At 31.6% G+C, this 21,509-nt stretch overlaps 1 protein-coding gene and 1 long non-coding RNA gene across 4 annotated transcripts; one reads left to right on the forward strand and one right to left on the reverse strand.

Moving 5' to 3' along the window:
* The first annotated feature begins 1,026 nt into the window (after positions 1–1,026).
* LOC109151060 lies at positions 1,027–11,254 on the forward strand. Of its 2 annotated transcripts, none has more exons than XR_002049251.1 (3): positions 1,027–1,124; positions 7,027–7,034; positions 11,241–11,254. It is a non-coding gene; the product is annotated as an uncharacterized LOC109151060 (long non-coding RNA). The 2 variants fall into 2 exon arrangements; XR_002049252.1 differs by having other exon boundaries at positions 11,234–11,246.
* LOC109151059 (ABC transporter I family member 11, chloroplastic) lies at positions 3,650–9,105 on the reverse strand. 2 transcript variants are annotated; one of them, XM_019298969.1, is made up of 11 exons: positions 9,014–9,105; positions 7,495–7,636; positions 7,319–7,376; positions 7,064–7,143; positions 6,038–6,089; positions 5,832–5,965; positions 5,485–5,599; positions 5,254–5,340; positions 5,025–5,073; positions 4,387–4,471; positions 3,650–3,890 (listed from the first exon to the last, which is right to left on the reverse strand). In XM_019298969.1, exons 2-11 carry the CDS (start codon positions 7,602–7,604, stop codon positions 3,812–3,814), a joined length of 849 nt encoding a protein of 282 aa, XP_019154514.1. In that variant the 5' UTR covers positions 7,605–7,636; positions 9,014–9,105; the 3' UTR covers positions 3,650–3,811. The 2 variants fall into 2 exon arrangements, with proteins under 2 accessions (XP_019154514.1, XP_019154515.1); XM_019298970.1 differs by having other exon boundaries at positions 9,010–9,082.
* Positions 11,255–21,509: the final 10,255 nt, after the last annotated feature.

A 21,509-nucleotide genomic window follows, 5' to 3' on the forward strand; every position in this document is an offset into this window, starting at 1 on the left:
ATGAATATGGGATAAATTTAAGATAAAAATATTATAGTTGTCGACAACACAATTGCCTGTATAATTGCTCATATTATAATCTGGATCCAGAGTTAGGCACCAGAAGCGCCCTCATTGTTTAATATATAAAGGAGCAATTAAGGTATAGCTCAACTCGCTAAAATATGTATTCTCTTTATAACATGTATACAATTGAATGTTAACCTTGTAAGTTACAAATGTGTGTTTGTACGAAAGAGAAATAAGAACAATGAGGTGAGGTGATGTGATAAAGCCGAGTTCGGTAGCCTAAGGGTTCACGCAGAGACCCAAAATTGATTTTAGTCAAATACACTCTCCCGCGATAGATGGCATTAAGTTCCGCTACATAATATCATTGACAGAATAATAAATTTAGATATGCAGTTGATGGACGTCATGATCGCATAATTATGGGCCATTAGACGCTAATGTTTATTTCAGAAATTCCTTGATGAATTTATAATTCTCGAAATGAGAAAAGAAATGAAAATCGCAACATGTATTTTGTTAAATTACAAAGGCTTTACTTGACTTGAAGTAGTAAGCAATTGACTAGGAGAGTTCCTCTTGAAGTAGGAATATGTGAATATGAATATGTGCCATTATGTGTTCATGAGGAGTTGCTAATGGTGTTATTTATTAATTATCTCAGTCTATGTTGATGGCATAAATATGATTGGAATGCATAAAGAGCTTGATGATATTATTAGCTCATGCATAAAGACGAAGTTTGAAAAGAGAGACTTGAAAATACCAAGTATTGTCTCGACCTGAAGATCGAGCATATCCTTGAAGGAGTTTTATACACCAGGTAGCCTACATTGAAAAACGTCTTGAAGATGTTTTAGATGGATAAGTATCATTTACTTATCAAGTCAATGGTTTAAAATATATAGAAGCAGATAATGAACCATTTAGACTCGAAGAGGATAATGTGGGTATTTTAGAATCAAAAGTCCATTACTTTGCTATTGGAGCACAATTATAGAACTAGGAGTTCCATAATCGCATCAGATTTGATATTGAAATTGCTAGCAACATTTAGTGTTCCCCTACAATGAAATATTTGAATGGTGTTTAACATATCCTCTAGTATTTTTGACGTTTATGTGAGAAACCAATATATGATTTTTGATGGGCTACTTGGTACTGACTATTTTGTTTGATCCCTATATAATGCCAAGTTCCAAACTGGTTATGATGTCTTAACCCCAATGTCCTATATGTGAACAATAAAACTTGTGTTGCACAAATGATAAATGCATATGTTTAAGAATATTTGACAAAGCATATATAATGTCAAGATGCAACCCACGTGAGCTCTAGAAGAGTCACGAGATTGTTATACAGAATGTTCTCCAAAAGAGTCACGAGATTGTTATACATAATGTTCGCTTTAGTGACAATCTTGAACATTGTATCATATTCCTTTTCTACACTTATCTTGGAACAATGTTTTTATATTAGAACGTGTAGACTTAGAAGATTGTTATCTTCAGGTGGAGTGCCATTTACTTGAATCAATCTTGAAGATTGGGTCTTGAAGATCAATAACTGTATTCTTCTTCCTTTAATTGAGTTTTGATATAATTTTCTTAATTAAAGATGATTTAACGAGGCAACTAGTGCAACACATGAGTGTATACATATCATGTACTCTTTTCATCACTATGTGTTTTTTTTTTTTTTTTGTTCTATTGGGTTTTTCTAGTGAGGTTTTTAACGTGACATGAGTATGATATAGTAATGTCAAAATGAAAAAATTATGAATTAATATTTAAATAGACAAACCCCAAAGTATTGAGGGTGTGTTTGGTTGGTGGTTTTGCCCATAGGAATGGGTATGAAAGTGATTGTTGTTGTTTGGTTGATAGGTTTTTAGAATATTACTATGAGTTTCGAATACCCCATCAATTGAAAAACCCATACCCAAATACAATAAGGGTTTCATTCCCTTATTCATTTTCAAGCACTACTATTAGTAACCATTCCCATTCCACCCTACTACCAAACATGTTAAATACTTTCACCAAAACCCATTACCATTACCAAGTATTTGATACCCATTCCGATTCCGATACCTATGTGCGAACCAAACACACCCTGAATATTATACCCTGAAGGTTTACAGTTGTAATCTTTTTCCCTTAACTAAATTTTGTCCCACAGTGTTTTCTTAAGGTAAGGTTTTAATGAGGCAACCGAAACAACACATGCTTTACTCATATATCATGTACTCTTTTCTCGTCTAGGTTTTTCCCACAGGGTTTTAACGAGTTTTTAACAAGGCATGATTCTATTAAGATAATATCTAAGAGGGAGTGTTTATCATTATTGCTTTCTGTTGCAAAAATTATATTATATATACTGACATACTGTTATCATATGTATTGATCACTGATTATTTTTTAGAATCAGATTATTCTTCTTCTCTCCCTATCTCTTTGTTTTCTCACTTTTCTCTACGTTCTTCATTATTTTACAACAAAATAAACCGTCAAATTCATTAAAAATTTGCGATTAAGACTTTTTATAGATTAAAATCCAATTACATTTAATATGTGACTTAGAAATTTCAGTCGTTATATCATAGACCGCGGTGTACATGCACCGCGGTAAAAAACGGCATCGTTTCTTCAAGTAAAGAAATGGTCTGCTGTTATAGTTAACGGAGTCCGCTTGTTTAGTGTATTAAACACCAACTGACATTACAGTATATCTAAACCGACACTGCAGTTATATCAAAATGATACTGTAGTTATAGTAAAATGAAACTGCAGTGTATATAAAATGAAACTGAATAACATTTCACATATTTGAGTATATATTGTATAATATATTTAAACCGACACTGCAGTTATATCAAAATGATACTGTAGTTATAGTGAAATGAAACTGCAGTGTATATAAAATGAAACTGAATAACATTTCACATATTTGAATGTATATTGTACAATGAAGCTATAATTATATCAAAATGATCATGTAGTTGTGTTTTAATAAAACTATAGTGTATATAAAATAAAATTAAATAACATTTTCACATATGAGTCTATAAATATCGAATTAAACTATAGTTATATCGAAATGAAACTGTAGTTATGTTGAACTGAAACTGCAGTGTATACAAAATGACACTAAATAACAGGGTTACTTTTTGCGAAAGGGTGCGAAACAGCAGAAAACAAACACCGTTTCTTTTCATTTAACAAAAGGATGCGCGGTGCATGATTGATCATGCACCGTGGTGCATGATATAATTTGCCTAGAAATTTCTGTCTAATGTGTCGATGGCATAGACAAAAATACCTACTCCTCACTCTAATACACTCAACAATGGGAAAATAACATATTTCAAGCTCCTTTTCAATTTTCTAACCAACCATGATTGTATATAGGACGACAAAGGAGGAAAGAACTTCCCACATCTAGACCAAGACCTTCCTCATCCTCTCTATTCTCCCATGATTGTGGAGGACAAGTTTTATTTATTTTAAATACAATGGCAATATTATTTTAAAAAAAAAAAACATAAAAATGAAAAGAAGATGCAACTAGTAGTAATTTTTTGGTCATTTTCTTTTAAGTTCATGATTTATTTACTACTATAAAAGAAAAAAAAAATATAAAAACAAAAGTTTGAGGCGTAATTATAATTTTTCAAATAATTTTAAGTAATTATTTGAGCCTATCGTATTTTTAGCAAACCCTAAACAAATTTCATTAACAATTACAAACAAATTCCTACTGCACAAAGAATTCAATCTCCCGAGCCATACAGATTACAGAATCAAATGGGAAGTCTGTCAACTTTTAGATTCCCGCCCATTTCCATTCTCCATGATCGATCCACTAGAGATGCCAATTCTCTGACCATAAATAATAATAATAATAATAATCCAAATGAAAAGAAAAATATTAAGTATACTTTTAGAAAGTATTCCGTTGGAGAGGAAAAAATACAGCCCCTACGATTTTAGGTCAATCAATGCATGCCTCATCATCAATAAAGAGTTTTTAAAAATAGAAAAGAATTACTCAAATGAAAGCTACATTGCCCTGGCATGAAGAAGGAAAGACAACGGCTCTGTTTGGCATACCTAGCTTATAAGCTAGTTTATAGCTGAAAGCTTAAAAGCTAGTAGCTACTAGCTTATTTTGAAACGCTACTTAGCTTTTCAAAACAAGCTATTATTTTAAGCTCTTCATATTTTACCAAACCTAGCTTATAACTTATTTGTGGCTTAAAATAACCTAAGTTCTAAAATAAGGTCTACCAAACATAGAACCTAAGGGATTAATAAACGATGAGAACACACAAGAAACCATCTGCACAAAAAATCTATTAGAAGGCAAAGCACTCACTTGAGGTCATGGCTAACGACGAGTAAAGTTAGCTCTTTCTTTAGAGAGTTCAGCAACTTTACAATGTCTGCACGAGCCTTCCAATCTACATTTCACCATAACCAAATCAATAAATTATGTAAATAATAATAATAATAATAATAATAATAATAATAATAATAATAATAATAATAATAATAATAATAATAATGTTTTATGTGAATTTGAAAAATGTTTTATACCAATAAGACACAAACTTCACATAGTGAAGACACAAGAAAATATTATGCATATTTTTCCTGTGTCAATTAACCTCTTATTACTGTATAACCTGTATTCATCTAAATGATGAGGTGAAGTTTGTCAAGGGTGGAAGTTGAGGGGAATAATATTTCAATAATTGGCTCCTAAGTTTAGTATATATAACTACATAAGATAATAAACATTGCCTCTTAATAAATTACTTTAGTTCAATAGCATTCTTTTTGTATTTCACAAATAGCTGAACACAAGGAAATTACCATTTACCAAGCAGAAAAACTTCAATAAAAAGAAAATTGCGGTTTGAATTCTGAGCTCCACTTTGCATATGAAACATAAATAGGAAATCAATAACCTCTATTTAAATAAATCCCAAAGAGACAACAGAATGAGCATACCAAGGCCAGCAAGAGGCTCATCCAATATCAACAAATCAGGAGTTTGTACCTATGTACAAATGTACAATGACCAATTTCAAATAGTTAGCTTATGGCAACATTAATGCCTAATATATGTGTGTGTGCGTGTGTGTGTGTGTGTGTGTGTAATAGCATCCATATAAAAGCATGCAAGGCATACACTTTAGTAAAAATACACGAAACATTAGCAGGATAGAATAATTCTTACCAACTGAATTGCTAAAGCAAGTCGACGTTTGTAGCCCCCACTTAATGAGTTGGGATCTTTATCCAAAGAGATTCCTGTCAGACCAACCTAAGAGTTCATAATCACAAAAAAGATTTTGTTAAAACAAATATTTACCCTTCTTCCCTGTCCTGCATATTGCAAGGAAATATAAAAAATTAATGAACATGGGGGAAAGAAAGGAAATATGTTATTCCTAGACAACTTAAATACCGAAGTAATAGCCTTTTGGAGTCTCAAAGCAAGAAGCTCTCTCAGATGAAGGCTTCCACTTTGTCTTGGCCAACCAAATGTAACTTCTTCAAGCACATTGTCTGCCACAAAGTATCTAGTCGACATTACAGTAGAACTTCAGCAAAAATGAAATTGCAATAATGGGAGTGAAAAAGAAAGCTTAGTTGAAATTTGAAAGAGACGATAACACATTGCTTACATGATAAGAGATGGTACCAACTCATTAGCATGTTCAGAAATTTACAGAAGTCCAGATCAAGCAAAACACTAGAATAAAATAGAAGCATTGTAGATTGCCCTGGTGTCATTTTAACAAGAAATTGTACCTCTCGGGAAATTGGAAAACAATCCCAACTCTTTCTGGGTTCAAAGGTTCGGGACACTGATATGGTTGGCCATCATCAGTATATCTTTGTATGTGAATGGACCCTGATGTTGGTTTATTCAATCCTGCAATCAGCTGCACAAAGGTGTAAGACCAAAAGGGGCTTACAAGAAAAAAGTAGTACAGAAAAAGAGAAGACAGACAAACTTGCAAGAGAGTAGTCTTTCCACTTCCACTCCGTCCAAATATCAAGCCCAAACTGGAAAAATTCAAGGGAACATTACTTTTCAATATATGTTTTACTAAATCCCAACTTTATTAACATATTAGGTAGCCAATTGGCAAGTAAATGCTACAGTGTGAAGGCATTTTTCATTATAAAATAGAGAGGTAGAACGTCTCAAAGTTATGCAAGATAATTAGATCTTAAGCAGTTATAGTATAGAAAAGTAAAGAAAATAAACAGAGGATTTTTGTTTTTAATTGGGGGTGCAAGGGCGGGGGCGGGGGGGAGGGGTTGTGACATATACTTTGTTTCCTTCATTTTTGCTACTTGTGTGGTGAATTAGGTGATGCAGGGGTTTCAACCCCTAGGCTTTAATCAATTTATCAACATTTAGCAGGATGGAAAAAAACAAGATCATAAAAGGAATCTCTAACATTAATATTTATTAGGTGATGCAGGGGTTTCAACCCCTAGGCTTTAATCAATTTATCAACATTTAGCAGGATGGAAAAAAACAAGATCATAAAAGGAATCTGTAACATTAATATTTATTAGTAATACTAACATTGGTTTGTATAGTTTCAAAATTAAATATTTTTTTATGGTTTCTAGTAGGATTACGATTAATATTTCCATTTTAAATACTCTTGTAGCCTTTGGCATAATCATCCAACTTTCCAATAAACATATATTCTTCTTGAAGCTAGTTGCTTCACTCTCTCTATTCTCTGCCTGTTTCCAAACAGAATTAGGCAATAATGCCTTGGCAAATTTCTTTTCTTTGGATGGATGACACGTTCCATGTTTCTGCCCATGTTGTTGTTAGGTTGTTCAACAAACACATAATATACAGCATGTTTGGAGTACAAGTGAAAGTGTGAAACATAAGGTTGATTGAACAGTGCAATCAACTTGTAAGGTTTTTGATCCAAGCTTAACCAATTGATTGAAGATGGATTGTTCAAAGTAGTTAAAAATGTTCATGTAAACCCAAAAGCAGATAGTACCTTCTTTCCGGAAGGGAGAGATTGACTCTATCCAAGAGGTTGAGCTTCGTCCCAGGAGGCCGATAACTGACATCCCTTATCTCAAAAAAGGGATAAAACAGATATGTAAATACGAGTAATAGATAAGCATCAGATATGAAGCTAAATGATCATTATAAGATTTAAAGCAGAGTAAGGATAAATATGAATTTAAAAAACTACAATCAGCTTAATTCAAGCAAGAATATAGTAGACAGTGGTAAGGAAGTAGCATACTTCAAAACAGGAGTAGTCGCAAGACACAGAGAGAGTTTGCTTCTTTCTGATTCTAAAGCTGAGATTTAAAAGAAAAACAAAAGACAAACTTGAGCTCTTGACTCACAATTGGAAAGTCCAAAATGGGGCATAAAAATGAAATTCAACATTAAAGAAAGCGATAGAGTAGAACTAGCCTAAAGCTGAAGCATGGTTGAGATGAAAAGACAGTTGACAGAGTTGGTCTCAGAATGTACGGATACGGAACTGAAGATGCTGAGGGTAGTGTAGCAGTTCCCAGAAACATTCTCTATTTTTACCTCTTCTTCTATATGTTTCCTAGTTGAAGCATCCCATGCAAGGCACACCCAAAAAACAAAATGCCCAACTGTTAATACACAATTGATGAAGTTGGCAAATGATTTAACCACGTGCTTGCCTTTCTGGTGAGTAAAATTTGTATTTGACACTGAAGTGATGCGCACAGTGGGGAATGAAATACAACTTGAAACATTAAAAATAAATTTCCCGACTTTTCCTCATCAACTTGGTACAATTTCTAGGCAAATCATTCTATACATAAGGAAGTGGTGGAAATTGGCCAGGCCAGGCTAGGCCATAACAACTTAGGCCTGGGCTTGTTATGGTAACCTAACGTTGAGCCTGTAAGTAGGCTCAAGCCTGAGCCTACAATAGGCCATGTCTGGCATGAAGCCTTTTTAAAGTCCTATTTAATAAGCAAGCCATTAAAAAGGCTTCAAAGACAACAACAAAATATGCTTTGAGCTTATTTCAGGTCTACATGTTATAGGCTTTAAGACACTTCAAAGGCCTACGTGTTAGTAAAAAAAATAAAAAGATAAATAAATTTAAGAAAAAAAAAAACAAAAAAAACTAATACTACAACAAATCAACAATAATGCATTTTACCTAACATGTCAAAATGATAACTAGTCCAACGCTTCACATGAAAACCAACCAATAACCACAAATCCATAAATTCCAAAATATAAAAATCTTACAACACAAGTTCAATTGTATTGTTGTTTGTCGTCCTATATAATATCATAAATTAAAGTCTAATACAAATTAATACAAACAACATATAAAAAACTAACAATTAGCTCAAGTATTGAATGAATGGCATGACTTCTCCGGTAAAAGAATACCGTATTTTCCAATTTCCAGCAATCTCAATATTTCACAATATTTTCCTCTATGCACTCCAAGAGCTCTATAGTCACAAGCGACTAAGAAAGCTATGCAATCAAGAGCTGGAATTCACAGAGCTCTAGCAGTCATAAATAAAAAAGCCAAACACCTGACATATGATCTAGAAGTTTGGAACAACACTTTCTTAACCCTAAACTACATATGAGTACCATTTCTTGATCTTTGGTTTGATATTCTCATTCCAAAATCTTGACTTTCCTGAGTTTATCAATTACTAATGATATTGAGACACAAAAACAAATGACAACAAACCAGCACAAACAATTTTCATATAGCAGATTAACAAAATTGAATGGCAGCATTAATTTCGTCTAAACACAATGAAAACAGCAAAATTGAAATACACACAGGCTAATATTGACATCACACCGCCGGAGGCCGCAACCCACAGCCGCAGGTCGCGAGTTGCAATATCCAAAATACAGTAGAAGAATTACAGACTACACGCTCAGAGAAAAGAAAGTAGAAGAGTAGAATACCTACCTCAGCTCAGACGTCCACAGTGCACCGCCGGTATGGCTCACGTCGTCACTCCACGGCTCCACGTTGTACAAGGTCGGGAGAGATGAAAATAGGGAAAGGAGATTAGGAATTTTGACTTTGATTTGGGAATTTAGCCTAGATTTAGGGTTTCAAAATAATAATATAATGGGATGTTTAGCAAATGAGTTCTACTTAGATGTAGTATATAATTTTACTCTCTAAATTTTACTTTGATGGAAATTTGATAAGTTATTTTTTTTTATGTGAATTTCAACACAAAATTTTTACATTAATATTTTGTGTGTAAAAGTACAAATTAAGAATACAAAATAAGGGGGGTGTTAAACAGAGTGAGAGCGCAGTCACTTGGAAGAAACCGCAACATGGATGGTGGAAACTAAATGTTGATGGCTGTTGCAAGGAGGTCAGTAGAAGAGCAGGATGTGGGGGAGTGCTACGGGATTATCAAGGGCGATGGATCGGCGGGGTTACGCATAACATAGGGTATTGCACAGCGGAGGAAGCGGAAGTTTGGGCGGTTCTAGTGGGATGCGCTTGGCCGTTGATCGCCAAGCCCAGAATGTCGTGGTGGAAAGTGACTCTTTGGCAACGATCAAGGGTATCACCGGGTGCATGGCAACGGGCGCCGGGAGCAATGTTATGCGATTATGTGTGAGGGAAGCGCAGGCGTTCCAAGAGATAAAGTTTATCCATGTGAAGAGAAGTGGCAACAAAGTGGCGGACAAGTTAGCAGCAATGGCGCTGGAGCATGAAATTGGGGCGAGGTTCGTTGTTGATCAACCGCGACTTTTAGACGTCTTGATTTGGGAGGATAGGGTAGGGGCTCAGAGTCCTGATGTGAACTCCTAGTAGGATCCTGTAACGGGTTGAACCCCTCTTTTGTAACCAAAATAAGGGTACATGTAGCATTTTCCTTGGCAAATACTCTAGCTAGTTAATATCATGCAATACAAGTTCCAAAGTCATAACTTACCAACTACTTTAACTATTTAGGGAGAAAATCTACTTACATATTCTTGTTTTGTTTTTTTTTTTTTTGTTTTTTTTTTTTTTCTCTCTCGAAGGGACTCACATATTCTTGTTAAAATATGGCATAATGAATTTAAAAAGAAAACATAAATAAAAACAAACAAACAAACAAAAGAATTTGTTGATAGCAAGTCTACTTAAGCTCATTACAAGTGACTAGACTTATCATGAGTCCAGTGGAACCTGCTGGTAAGCTCATTGCAAGCAATAAGACATGCTACGAGTCTAGTAGAATCTGTTTGTAGGCTCGTTGCAAGGTAATTTAGAGGCCTTTTTGAGAAAAAATATTTTTTTTAAAACGTTATTCTCAAACGTTGCTCAAAGTAGTGTTTTGGAACAAAATCCGTACCAAAAGTTATTTAACCAAATACTTTTTTGGTTGATTGAATGACAATTAGGAGGTGAAATAAGAAAGTAACCAGGCAATGTGCAGTACGAGTTCAGTACGTGCACGTTCCGGTCATATATAAGTAGGCAAAATGTATCATAAGTATAATGTAAAAGGAATTGAGACTATAAAAATGAAATACATGTGGTTGTATAACGTAAAAGACATCAACATTATCACGCCACATTGATTAAGACAAATGACTTTAAAAAATAATTAAAATCTTTCCACATGAAAAAATATTAATAATTGACATGCCACATGAAAAAGACAAAGGACAATGTAATGTAAAAGGAACCTAAAATGACTAAGATTGTGTAATCCACTATACTAATAAGAGCCAAAAGAAGTTAGGCCTATAATGGGTAGAAAAAAAAATGTCGATCAAATTATTAAATCAAATGAATGATTTAGATTGTTCAGATTTAAATTTTTCCTTTGCGATTTCCATAAATTTCTACCATACTAATTAGAGCCAAAAGAAGTTAGGCATATAATGTAGGGGTGAGCAAATTATCGGTTAACCGCTAACCGATAACTGAACCGACCGAAAAAATCGATTATCGGTCGGTCACGGTTATCACCTTTAAAAATTTTTTGATTTTTCGATTATCATACAGTTATTGGAGTCGATTATCGGTCGGTGACCGATAACCGACATATATATATATATATATATATATATATATATATATATATATATATATATATATATATATATATTAACAGTAAATAATATACTGTTAAACAGTACGCAGATGTATATGTATTTTAGATTTTAGGATTTAGGAATTTGGAATTTAGGCATCAGCAGTAGTGACTAAACAGTACGCATGTATATGTATTTTAGATTTTGTCTGTTGGAATTTGATTTATCTTGTTTGAATTCGGTTTTTTGGTAACCGATCGAAACCGACGGTCAGTTACGAAGGGCAAAAACTATGGTCGGTTATTCGGTTATTCGGTCGGTTATGTAACCGACCGACTGTTTGCTCACCCCTAATATAATGGGTAGAAAAATGTCTCAAATTATTAAATCAAATGAACGGTTCATATTGTTCAGATTTAAATTTTTCCTTGAGATTTCTAAATGTTTCCTTAATTATATGATTTCAATAAGAAATGTTTTAGGTTCAAACTCCATCACAATCAAAATCTCCTTAAAATTTATATTCTCCATTAACTTACTCATTGCTTTCAATAACAAAGGTCTTAGGTTTGAATCTCATCCCGATCAAAGTTGACATAATTAGTATTCTATTTTACTCTTATTAAATTATTATATTAGTTTTTTTACGGGCTTTGCGCGAATGGGATAATGTCAATGATCATTTTTAAATAAGTACTCCAAAGTATATCAATGCAATATTATATAGGAGATGTTCATGCATAAGTAAATAAATGTTGAATTTGTTTATTTAAATCGGTAATTTAAAGTATATAATAAATGCAAGATGATATATGAGAGATTGGTTATAATTGTTACTAAAATAAATGTTTGTAACTTTGTAATAATGTTAGTCTAAATACTTAGTCTGAAAGCGATAGTTTAAATAAATACTATTTCTGGTTTAAATTTCTCTACTTCTGATTTAAATTTATCTAATATTTCTTAATTCTCTTTTGGGTAGCATTGTCATTGTCTTCATCTTCAGTACATGTCCTTTTTATTTTATTTTATTATTTTTTTTTATTGATAGTGTGTCATGTGCAATTGAGTTACTGATGGTAGCATAGATGGATTCATCATGCAAATGGGATTATGGTGTAGGAAGCTTTAAATTTGCCTTGTCGTGTATATGCATGGATCTTAGTTGTACTATGAACTTGTTCACTTGAGCTAATGAGATGTCAACATTGTCAATTATTTGAAAAATGGTTCTACTGTTTTAGTAGTCCAGATGTAATTATATTTATGATGATTTAAATAAAAAAATAATTTTTTTTTTAAAAATAAAACATATGGTGAGCCGAACGTTCGGCTCCCCTTAGTTTTGTCATTTTTTCCACATCGGTGGAAAAAGTGGCATAGGAGCTTGCCCATTCATTGATGGGCAAGTTGTGAGCCAACTAAATTGGCTCTTGTCATTCAAGGAGGCGAAATGGCTCCACAGAGAGTGTTTTTTTTTTAATTTTTATTTTTAACACAATGTGTGTTTTGAGAAAATTATTCTCCTTAAAGCTAAGTGAAAACGTTGTAAATTGCAGTGTTTGTATTTTTAGTGGTTTGAAACAAGTTATTTCTACGAACGGCTGAATAACCAAACACTTTCTTTACCGATTTGACCTTTGGGTTATATCATATTTATCAACCATCCAAAATCTTTAGGTTACATTATATTTAAAATATTTAAATTTTTACTACTTCCCTCTAAAGTACTTGGTTAATGCACAAAGTGAAATATAATTTAACTCCAATATTAGTATCAATTAAATATTTTTTTTTTAAAAAACACACAATATTATATTTTGAGTATCTTTAGAGTTATTATTGTTATTATCAAGTAAAAAAGTTATGAAAATAAAACAAGAGGTACTATTCAAGAACCTTATACAAATATAATAAATATTAATAGAGTAAATACCCAAAATGGTCCCTCGACTATAGCTAAATTCACAAATTGGTCATCGACTTTTAATTTTAACCAATTAAGTCCTTAACTTTGCAATTTTAACACGATTTGATCCTCCGTCTATTTGACTGTTTGTTGACTGTGATTTTTGAGAATATATATGTAATTTCATGGTCCATCGTCGATTTTTTAAGGTTCCTGTTGCATTTCCAGACCGCACTGTTACATTTGAATCCACTGGCGAAAGCAATCTGCCAAATCTTGTCGCCTTTCTTCATCCCCTCTTTGGATTCGATATAGTTGAGTTTGTACCAGAGCGAAGAGTTAAGAAAAGTGGGGTGTTACACGGGCGATATACTGTGTCACGGCAGCGGATGAGGGCGGGCGGTGGTGAAATTACATATATATCCTCAGAGATCACGGTCAACAAACGATCAAATAGACGGAGGACCAAATCGTGTTGAAATTGCAAAGTTAAGGACTTAATTGGTTAAAATTAAAAGTCGGGGACCAATTTGTGAATTTAGCTATAATTGAGGGACCATTTTGGGTATTTACTCATATTAATATATTATTCGATACTTCCACATGAAACATGTAGGGGAAAAACGTCCTACCACTACAAAATATCAACATGCGCTTGCAAGTTCAAGAGTTCATAGTACAACTAAGGTTCTAGTCATATACACAACAAGAAAAATTCACAGCTAACTACACCATAATCTCATTGCATAACGCTGTCATCTAGGCTACCAACAGTAACCAAATTGCAAATAACACACTACCAACAAAAAAGAAGAGAACAAATAGTGATGATGATGAAGACAATGACAATACTACTCAAAAGAAAATTAAGAATACATAGAAAAATTCAAACCAAAAGTAGTATTTATTTAGACTACCATTTATAGGCTAAGTAGTTAGACTATCAATTTTATAAAGTTGCAAATATTTATTTTAGTGACAATTATAATAAATACTCCGTATCTTATATTATCTTGTATTCATATACTTTGAGTTACATATTTAAATAAACAAATTCGACATTCAATTACTTATGTATGAACTTCTCATATATAATCTTGCATTGATATACTTTTAAAAATTTATTTAATTATAAACATTGGCATTAACTCATTCGCACAATGCGCATGTAAAACTAGTATATGGAGAATGCATATCTAACAATCTTTATAGAAGTCTTTTATTCTTTTTACCAAACACTTACCATGAAGTTAAATTGTTAAGGAGTACTATTTTAAATTTTTCTTGAGATCCTGACTATACTTTTCATTTATAAAAAAATTATTTAAGAAAAACAAATAAAGAAGATACTAAAAGATACTAATAATAACTAGTATTTTCACCCGTACATGCACGGAATGAAATTGTTGTAATATATTAAGAATATTTAAATCGATATATAATTATTTAAGAGTTAATTTCACCAGAGATCGCTTATCTTTCCTGACAATTCCAAATTTAATCCTAGACTATAGTTATTAATTATTACGATTTATTCTATGTTATAATTCTTACGTTAATATTCTTACTATTATTATTAACACTTAATTACTTTAAGATATTATTATTACCACTTATATTATTATTATATTATTATTATTAGTTTCTTTTCAAGTTCTGTTAGTATATAATGGCCGTGAGGCACAAAAATAATATAACCATAATTAAATATTCTTGTATTGTATTCCGTGAGTCACAATAATAATATAACAATAATTAAATATTCTTCAATTCTATATTATTCTAGAATTTCTATTACCATCATTAATTATTCTCTAATTTATCATAATTAAATAATTTGACCAATTATAAAGAGAGATTATTAAATAATGCATGGGACAATATTGTAATTAAAAATTCATTAATAAAACATAAGGTTCTCATAGTTTTTTCTTAGAAACTATTTAATAAATCATTTTGTTTAGAAATTTGTGGGCCAAACCGCCTACGGCTGTTTGCGGTGGATAGATCTCGAAAAAATACGCGATTTTAAAAAAAACATTTGTCCAAAACGGACAACCGAGTCAAAAGTTATGCCTTGCCGAACTTTTGACACTTTACAACTTAAAAAATAATAATAATAATAATCACCGGTTCAGCCGGCGAGGCGGCCGATTCCAGCCTTCCTCGTCGCAGCGAGCGGCGCGATTTTTGCAACACTGATATATAGTATAGATATAGATTAGAATAGGAATAGTATTACACAATTTTATAATATTAGAATAGAATTTTAACCCAGAATTATTGTAGAAATCAATATATTTTATTAGGAAGAGAGATTTTTAGGAATTTGGCGGGAAGTTAAAAGTTCAGGATTTTGTTTTTATATCTAGTATAGATTACAATAGGAATTGTATTACACTATTTTATAATATTATATTAGAATTTTAACCCAGAATTATTGTAGAAATCAATATATTTTATTAGGAAGAGAGATTTTTAGGAATTGGGCAGGAAGTTAAAAGTTCAGGATTTTGTTTTTATATATAGTATAGATTACAATAGGAATTGTATTACACTATTTTATAATCTATACTATATATTATATATATATACTAATAAGAGGCCAAGAGAGTTAGGCCTATAATGGGTAGAAAAAATGGCGGTCAAGTTTTTTAATCAAATGAATGGCTCAGATTGATCAGATTTTAATTTTTTCTTAAGATTTACTAATTTATCCTTAATGAATATGATTATCCGTTAACTTTTCCGTTAAATATTATCTTTTCCGTTAATTTCTGTTAGTTCACCGTTAACTTATTCATTGATTTCAATAGCAATAAATTAGTGTTCCTACTTCACAATACCCTAACAACACGTTTGGTTCACGGAATGAATTTGTAGGGAATAGGAATGCTATTCCACAGAGAATGGAATATGTAAGGAATAGAATAGGAATTGTATTCTGTTGTTTGGTTGGCTGAAGGAGTAGACTTTAATAATTGTATTCCAGTGTTTGGTTGATTAAAGGAATAGAAATGGAATAGGTTTTAAAGATATAAATACCTTTATACAAAATAATAATAATAATAATAATAATAATAATAATAATAATAATGATAATAATGAAAATAATGAATATGATTATGATATACTGAATGTTATATATATATATATATATATATATATATATATATATATATATATATATCTGTGTGTGTGTGTTTGTGAAAGAGAAATAATAATAATAATAATAATAATAATAATAATAATAATAATAATAATTATTATTATTATTATTATTATTATTATTATTATTATACAAATACATATTTATATTTATTTTTTCACTTATCCCACATCGGTTGGAGAAGTAAGGAATGGAGCCTTGAGGCTTCTATAAAGGAGCCTCAAGGCTCAGTAATTTTAATTGCAATGCTCATCCGCTAGGCAAACTTGCAATGCCCATCCGCTAGGCATGCAGATAGGCATGCTACTTAATTTAGGAGCCAAGGCTCCATAATTAAGGAGTCTTATACAATTAATTTATATATATATATATATATATATATATATATATATATATATATATAGGGTTGAGTTCAAATGAGGACAACAATATATAGAGGACTGTGAGGACAAATAATGGGCACACAACAAATTAATATCAGGCACACAACTTAATACATAATGGCACACAAGAATAAATGTACACATCAGGTTTCGAACCCAGGCTCTATAAATTAACAAATCTAGCATGCGACATACAAACTGTGGCACACGACTACATTCGGTCATGCACACAACATACCGACTAATGGCACACACTACATCTGTCCTCACAGTCCTCTATAATATACTTGTCCTCATTTGAATACACACACACACACACACACACACACACACACACACACACACACACACACACACACACACACACACACACACACACACATATATATATATATATATATATATATATATATATATATATATATATATATATATATATATATATATATATATATATAAAATAAGATGTCAAGGGTGTTTTGAGAAAATACTTTTCTTTTCCCAAAATGCTAATTGCAAACGCTGCAAAATGTGTGTGTGTGTGTGTGTGTGTGTGTATATATATATATATGTATGTATATATATATACAAATAATTTATTTAAATATATATAATATATTTATTGATAGATTGATGGATAAAAATTATAATTAATTAAATATATACATTTATATAATATATTATATTTATTAAATAAATATAAATATTATATAATGTGCAAAGGGTATTTTTGGTATTTGTGATATAAAAGCTATTCCCAAGGACATGGGAATAGCTAATACCAAGGTCCCCCTAGGAATGACTATTCCCCTTGCGAAGGTAATAGCTCATTCCTAGGCATGTTATTCCCATGACAAAATGATCCAACCAAACGATGGAATAGGTCTATTCCAAGGAATGTTATTCCATTCCTAACCTATTCCATGAACCAAACATGCCATAAATGTTTTATCCTATCCTTCAACACTTATAAACAAACTTCCTTAGCTTCCATTATGTCATACACTTCTACATCACCACCCAAATATTTAACCTCACCAACCTTATTTATTATTCCATTATGGAAAAGGAAAATTGAAAAAGGTCCAACTCCATCCCTATAAAGAAAGCATTTACACATGCAACAGTCAACATAGTGGTCCCCACAGAACACAAAACAATAAAGCTATACTGAAATGGTTCATAATCCTAGTTTATGCACATAACATATTGACAAAAGTATAAATATAGGTGGTCCCCACAGAACACAACACAATAACACAAATAATTCAAAAAACTATACCAGAAATGATCTCCACAGAACAAACAAGAGTACATTATATTTTCTATTCATATATAAAGCACACGTCAAACCCCAGATATGCTTTATTGCCATTCTACTCCACACACACAAAACACTCAACCCAAACATCAAATATTGTCATACACTATCAATTTCATCCAATTTTAATTGTTAACAATGTATTTCTTACTTAGTTGTAGACCCATTTCAGTCGTAGACGATGAATTATGCATTGTATGATACAAATTAGCCATACGCATTAGAGGATGTCCAAACACAGTAGACGAAGTCTAGTCGAAGATGATGTCTAGACGCAGTAGACGGATTCATTGCTTTCGTATGAGAAGGACGAAGGTCTAATTGTTCTTCGCAGTGTAATGTAGAGTATAATTAGGTAAAATTTGATTTAGGATATTAGGATAGTTGACCAAGTAGAATGCCCAGCGACCGGATGAATCCCCCCTGCCCCCCCTACCCCCCTACCCCCCTTCCCTTTTATTCCTTGCAATGACCGTTTTACCCTCGTCAAAAAATCATGGTTGCAGTAGGCGCTAGGCGCTAGTCGGGCGCCCGGGCAGCGCCTAGCGCCTAAGCGGTCTAGGCGGCGCTAGGCGGGCGCCAAAAAAACAGTGGTAGACTTGCAGTTTGACAATTTTAATGAGGTTGTTTTCAACATTTATTCAAATAACACATCCAAATAAATGAATTAATGATAATTCATAAGTCATAACATCAAAACTATGGTTTTCAAAAAACAAAATTATATATATATAAATGAAAAAAATTAGCAAGGTCAAGTCGATCGGGTTAACTCGGCTAACTCGACAGAAATTGACGAGTAAACTCGGCGTAATCGGCCGAGTTAGGCGCTAGGCGGCCGAATTTGGCGCTAGGCGGGCGCCTAGGCGGCCGGTCTCCTAGGCGGGAGCCTAGGGGGGAAATCGCCACGGCTTAGGGGCGCCTAGCGCCTAGGCGGCGATTACTCGGTGCCTAGGCGGGATTTTTGCAACCCTGCAAAAAATAATTCGAACGCAATTACGTTTTTTCAGTGAAAATTGGCCGGCAGCACCAAATGTGTTAACAATTGCATAGATACATGATCAAACTGAGAGTTTTGAAAGTCAAGAACTCAAATTAACAGCACCCCAATAGTCAAAGGACCAAAAGCGCAATTAATTCTTTATTCTATATACTGAGAATTGATTTAGAACAATCTGATAGCACGTTTTGAAATGAAACATATCCTAGTGTGAATCATTGTATTGTTCTTATCCTAAAATTACACTGTCTATTACTCTATATAATAAAGTAGAGAGAATACAAAAATACAGAGAAAGGATCATCAATCTTTTATTATTCGTCATTCAGTCCAATATATATATATATATATATATATATATATATATATATATATATATATATATATATATATATATATTATTTATCTTATTTTGGTGTTGGTACTTTGTAGATTATTATATATCATTGAATTAGTACTAAATACTATAAATATTTTAAAAATGGTAAATATGTATCAGTGATTAAATATTTACTTTAAAAGCAATCATCTTTAAAACAATCCATATCAGCAACTATTAATATATGTATCAACAAGGAATTTTTTTAATGCCTGAATGCAAAATAGAAAATGCAGGAATATTTTGGTAATAACAATAAGACTGAATAATAATAGCAATTGTACTCAGAAAATAATAATAGTAATTCTAAATTTGTACCATCATATGGTGGTATGAGAGTTAAAAATATGGAATTTTTCCATTAAAATTATAGAATTTTAATATTTGGCGTCTCAATGCCTCAATCTTTTGAAATTTAATTAGTAGCCTAGTATCAGATGATTTTCTCCATTTTTACACATAATCAATGAAAATAAAAGTCATTTTTCTGCTTTATTTATGCATTTCATTTGTACATTTCCAAGTTCGATACTTTTTTCTTCTTATGAAGTATTTCTTTGTATTAATTTATAAAAAAAGAGATTGTATAACCTCACCAAATACACGGTAAAAATTTATGATTCTTCCTATTAAGTTTTTCTTTGTATTAATTTATTTTTAAAATATTACTTCCTCCCAACATTATATATCGTTATGAGACATTTGGTGTCTATTAGGGAAGATATTGAAGAAGCACGCCAATTAACTCAGGCATCAACTTTTCATGTATCCGTTACGTTTTTTCACTTTAACGTTAAGCAGTCACGCTCTTTCTCTCTTTAAGTAATTATGATGCTTTTGCCTTTTCAATACGAACTTCTTTGATAAATTCAGGTAGGATTTTAGTTTTTCAGATTCATTTCAGTCTCACAAATTTCTGCAAGATTTCCCAATGTCTTATTTCATCAATGGTGCCAACATATATTCAACATATGAATCAGAAGCACCAAGGTATATCTCTTTCTCTCTCTCTTGATGATGAGTTTTCATTTCTATTACAAAAAATAACCTTCTTAAAAATATTTATGATAGATCTATGTAAAAGATGGTTTTTATAAACTCTGTTGTTGAACTTGCGGTAGTAGGTCGTTCTGATTTTGACAATAATTCATTAACTAGATGTTCAACAAATTCATGTATATTAGATATTATAGTGCGCTCAATTTTTTCATAGATCTAAGGAGTTTGAAATTGTGATCTATCTCTTTTATGAAGTTGTGTAGTTATTTTGTTTGAGCACAAAATATTTAATAGATCTACTTGTATTCGATATTGAAATGGGTAGATCATATATAATTAGATTTGACAAAATCTAGTTGAAAAGTTCATGAATAGAAATATTTTACAAAGTATGAGAGAAATTTTCTTACAATCCTGGTATTAGCGTTTTCTACCAACATTACCATTACTTTTTTTTTTTTTTTTTTTTTTTTTTTTAATGTGAAGATTAGCGTTTGTTTTTTCTTAAAAAAAAAAATTCTTCTCTCTTTTATTTTTCGTTAATTTATTTCTTCATTTCATTTTCTTATATATACAATGATCAGTAGTTTATATAAAATTTTCTCAATCCATCTCAAAAGTGATAGAATATGTGCTTGGTATTTCATTGTTTCGGTAACTTTATATATCTTGTGATATAATTCAATTAAAATAATAGCTAAGATTTTGATATTTATGACATAGTATAAATATATGAACAATTGTAACTTATAAACATATCAAATAAAGAATTATAGTGTTACTGAACGTATGTATATATTACTTAAAAAAGATTATATATAAATAATTTGCATTTAAATTATCTTCATTTTTAATAAAATGGAACATATGTTTAGAAAATACATGTACACAGATGCTTGTATAATAGATAGTCATAGCTATTTTTATATAAAAAATTGAAAATAAGAATAAAGTGATTCTCAAAAGAAATTATTTTGAAACATTATTACTAGGGTTATGCCTAATTCTGCATCTGAAAGTCCTCTTCCAAAAATTTCAGAGGTTTGTTTACTTTTCATAACAAAACTTATTTATTTATTTTTATATTTTAAAATTACGTGTTTTAAATTCTTTAAATTCTTAATAATATGGTATATATGTAGGGACGACTGACTGGCACAGTCCCTATACAATCATTACCATTCGGGCACCCCACTACAATGATATGATCTATTCCCTCTCCAATGAATTCGTTGAACTCTTTTAACGA

The sequence above is a fragment of the Ipomoea nil genome, unplaced genomic scaffold, assembly GCF_001879475.1.
Source record: "Ipomoea nil cultivar Tokyo-kokei standard unplaced genomic scaffold, Asagao_1.1 scaffold2283, whole genome shotgun sequence".
In the NCBI taxonomy this organism is placed as follows: Eukaryota; Viridiplantae; Streptophyta; class Magnoliopsida; order Solanales; family Convolvulaceae; genus Ipomoea; species Ipomoea nil.

Bases quoted from the DNA above. Each gene is read 5' to 3' on its own strand.
- LOC109151059 (XM_019298969.1), bottom strand. From the start codon at position 7,604: ATGTTTCTGGGAACTGCTACACTACCCTCAGCATCTTCAGTTCCGTAT. The intron at 6,090-7,063 runs GTACTATCTGCT...GAATTTTTCCAG, and splicing joins CTCTCCCTTCCGGAAAGAAG to TTTGGGCTTGATATTTGGAC. The intron at 5,966-6,037 runs GTTTGTCTGTCT...ACCTTTGTGCAG, and splicing joins GAAAGACTACTCTCTTGCAA to CTGATTGCAGGATTGAATAA.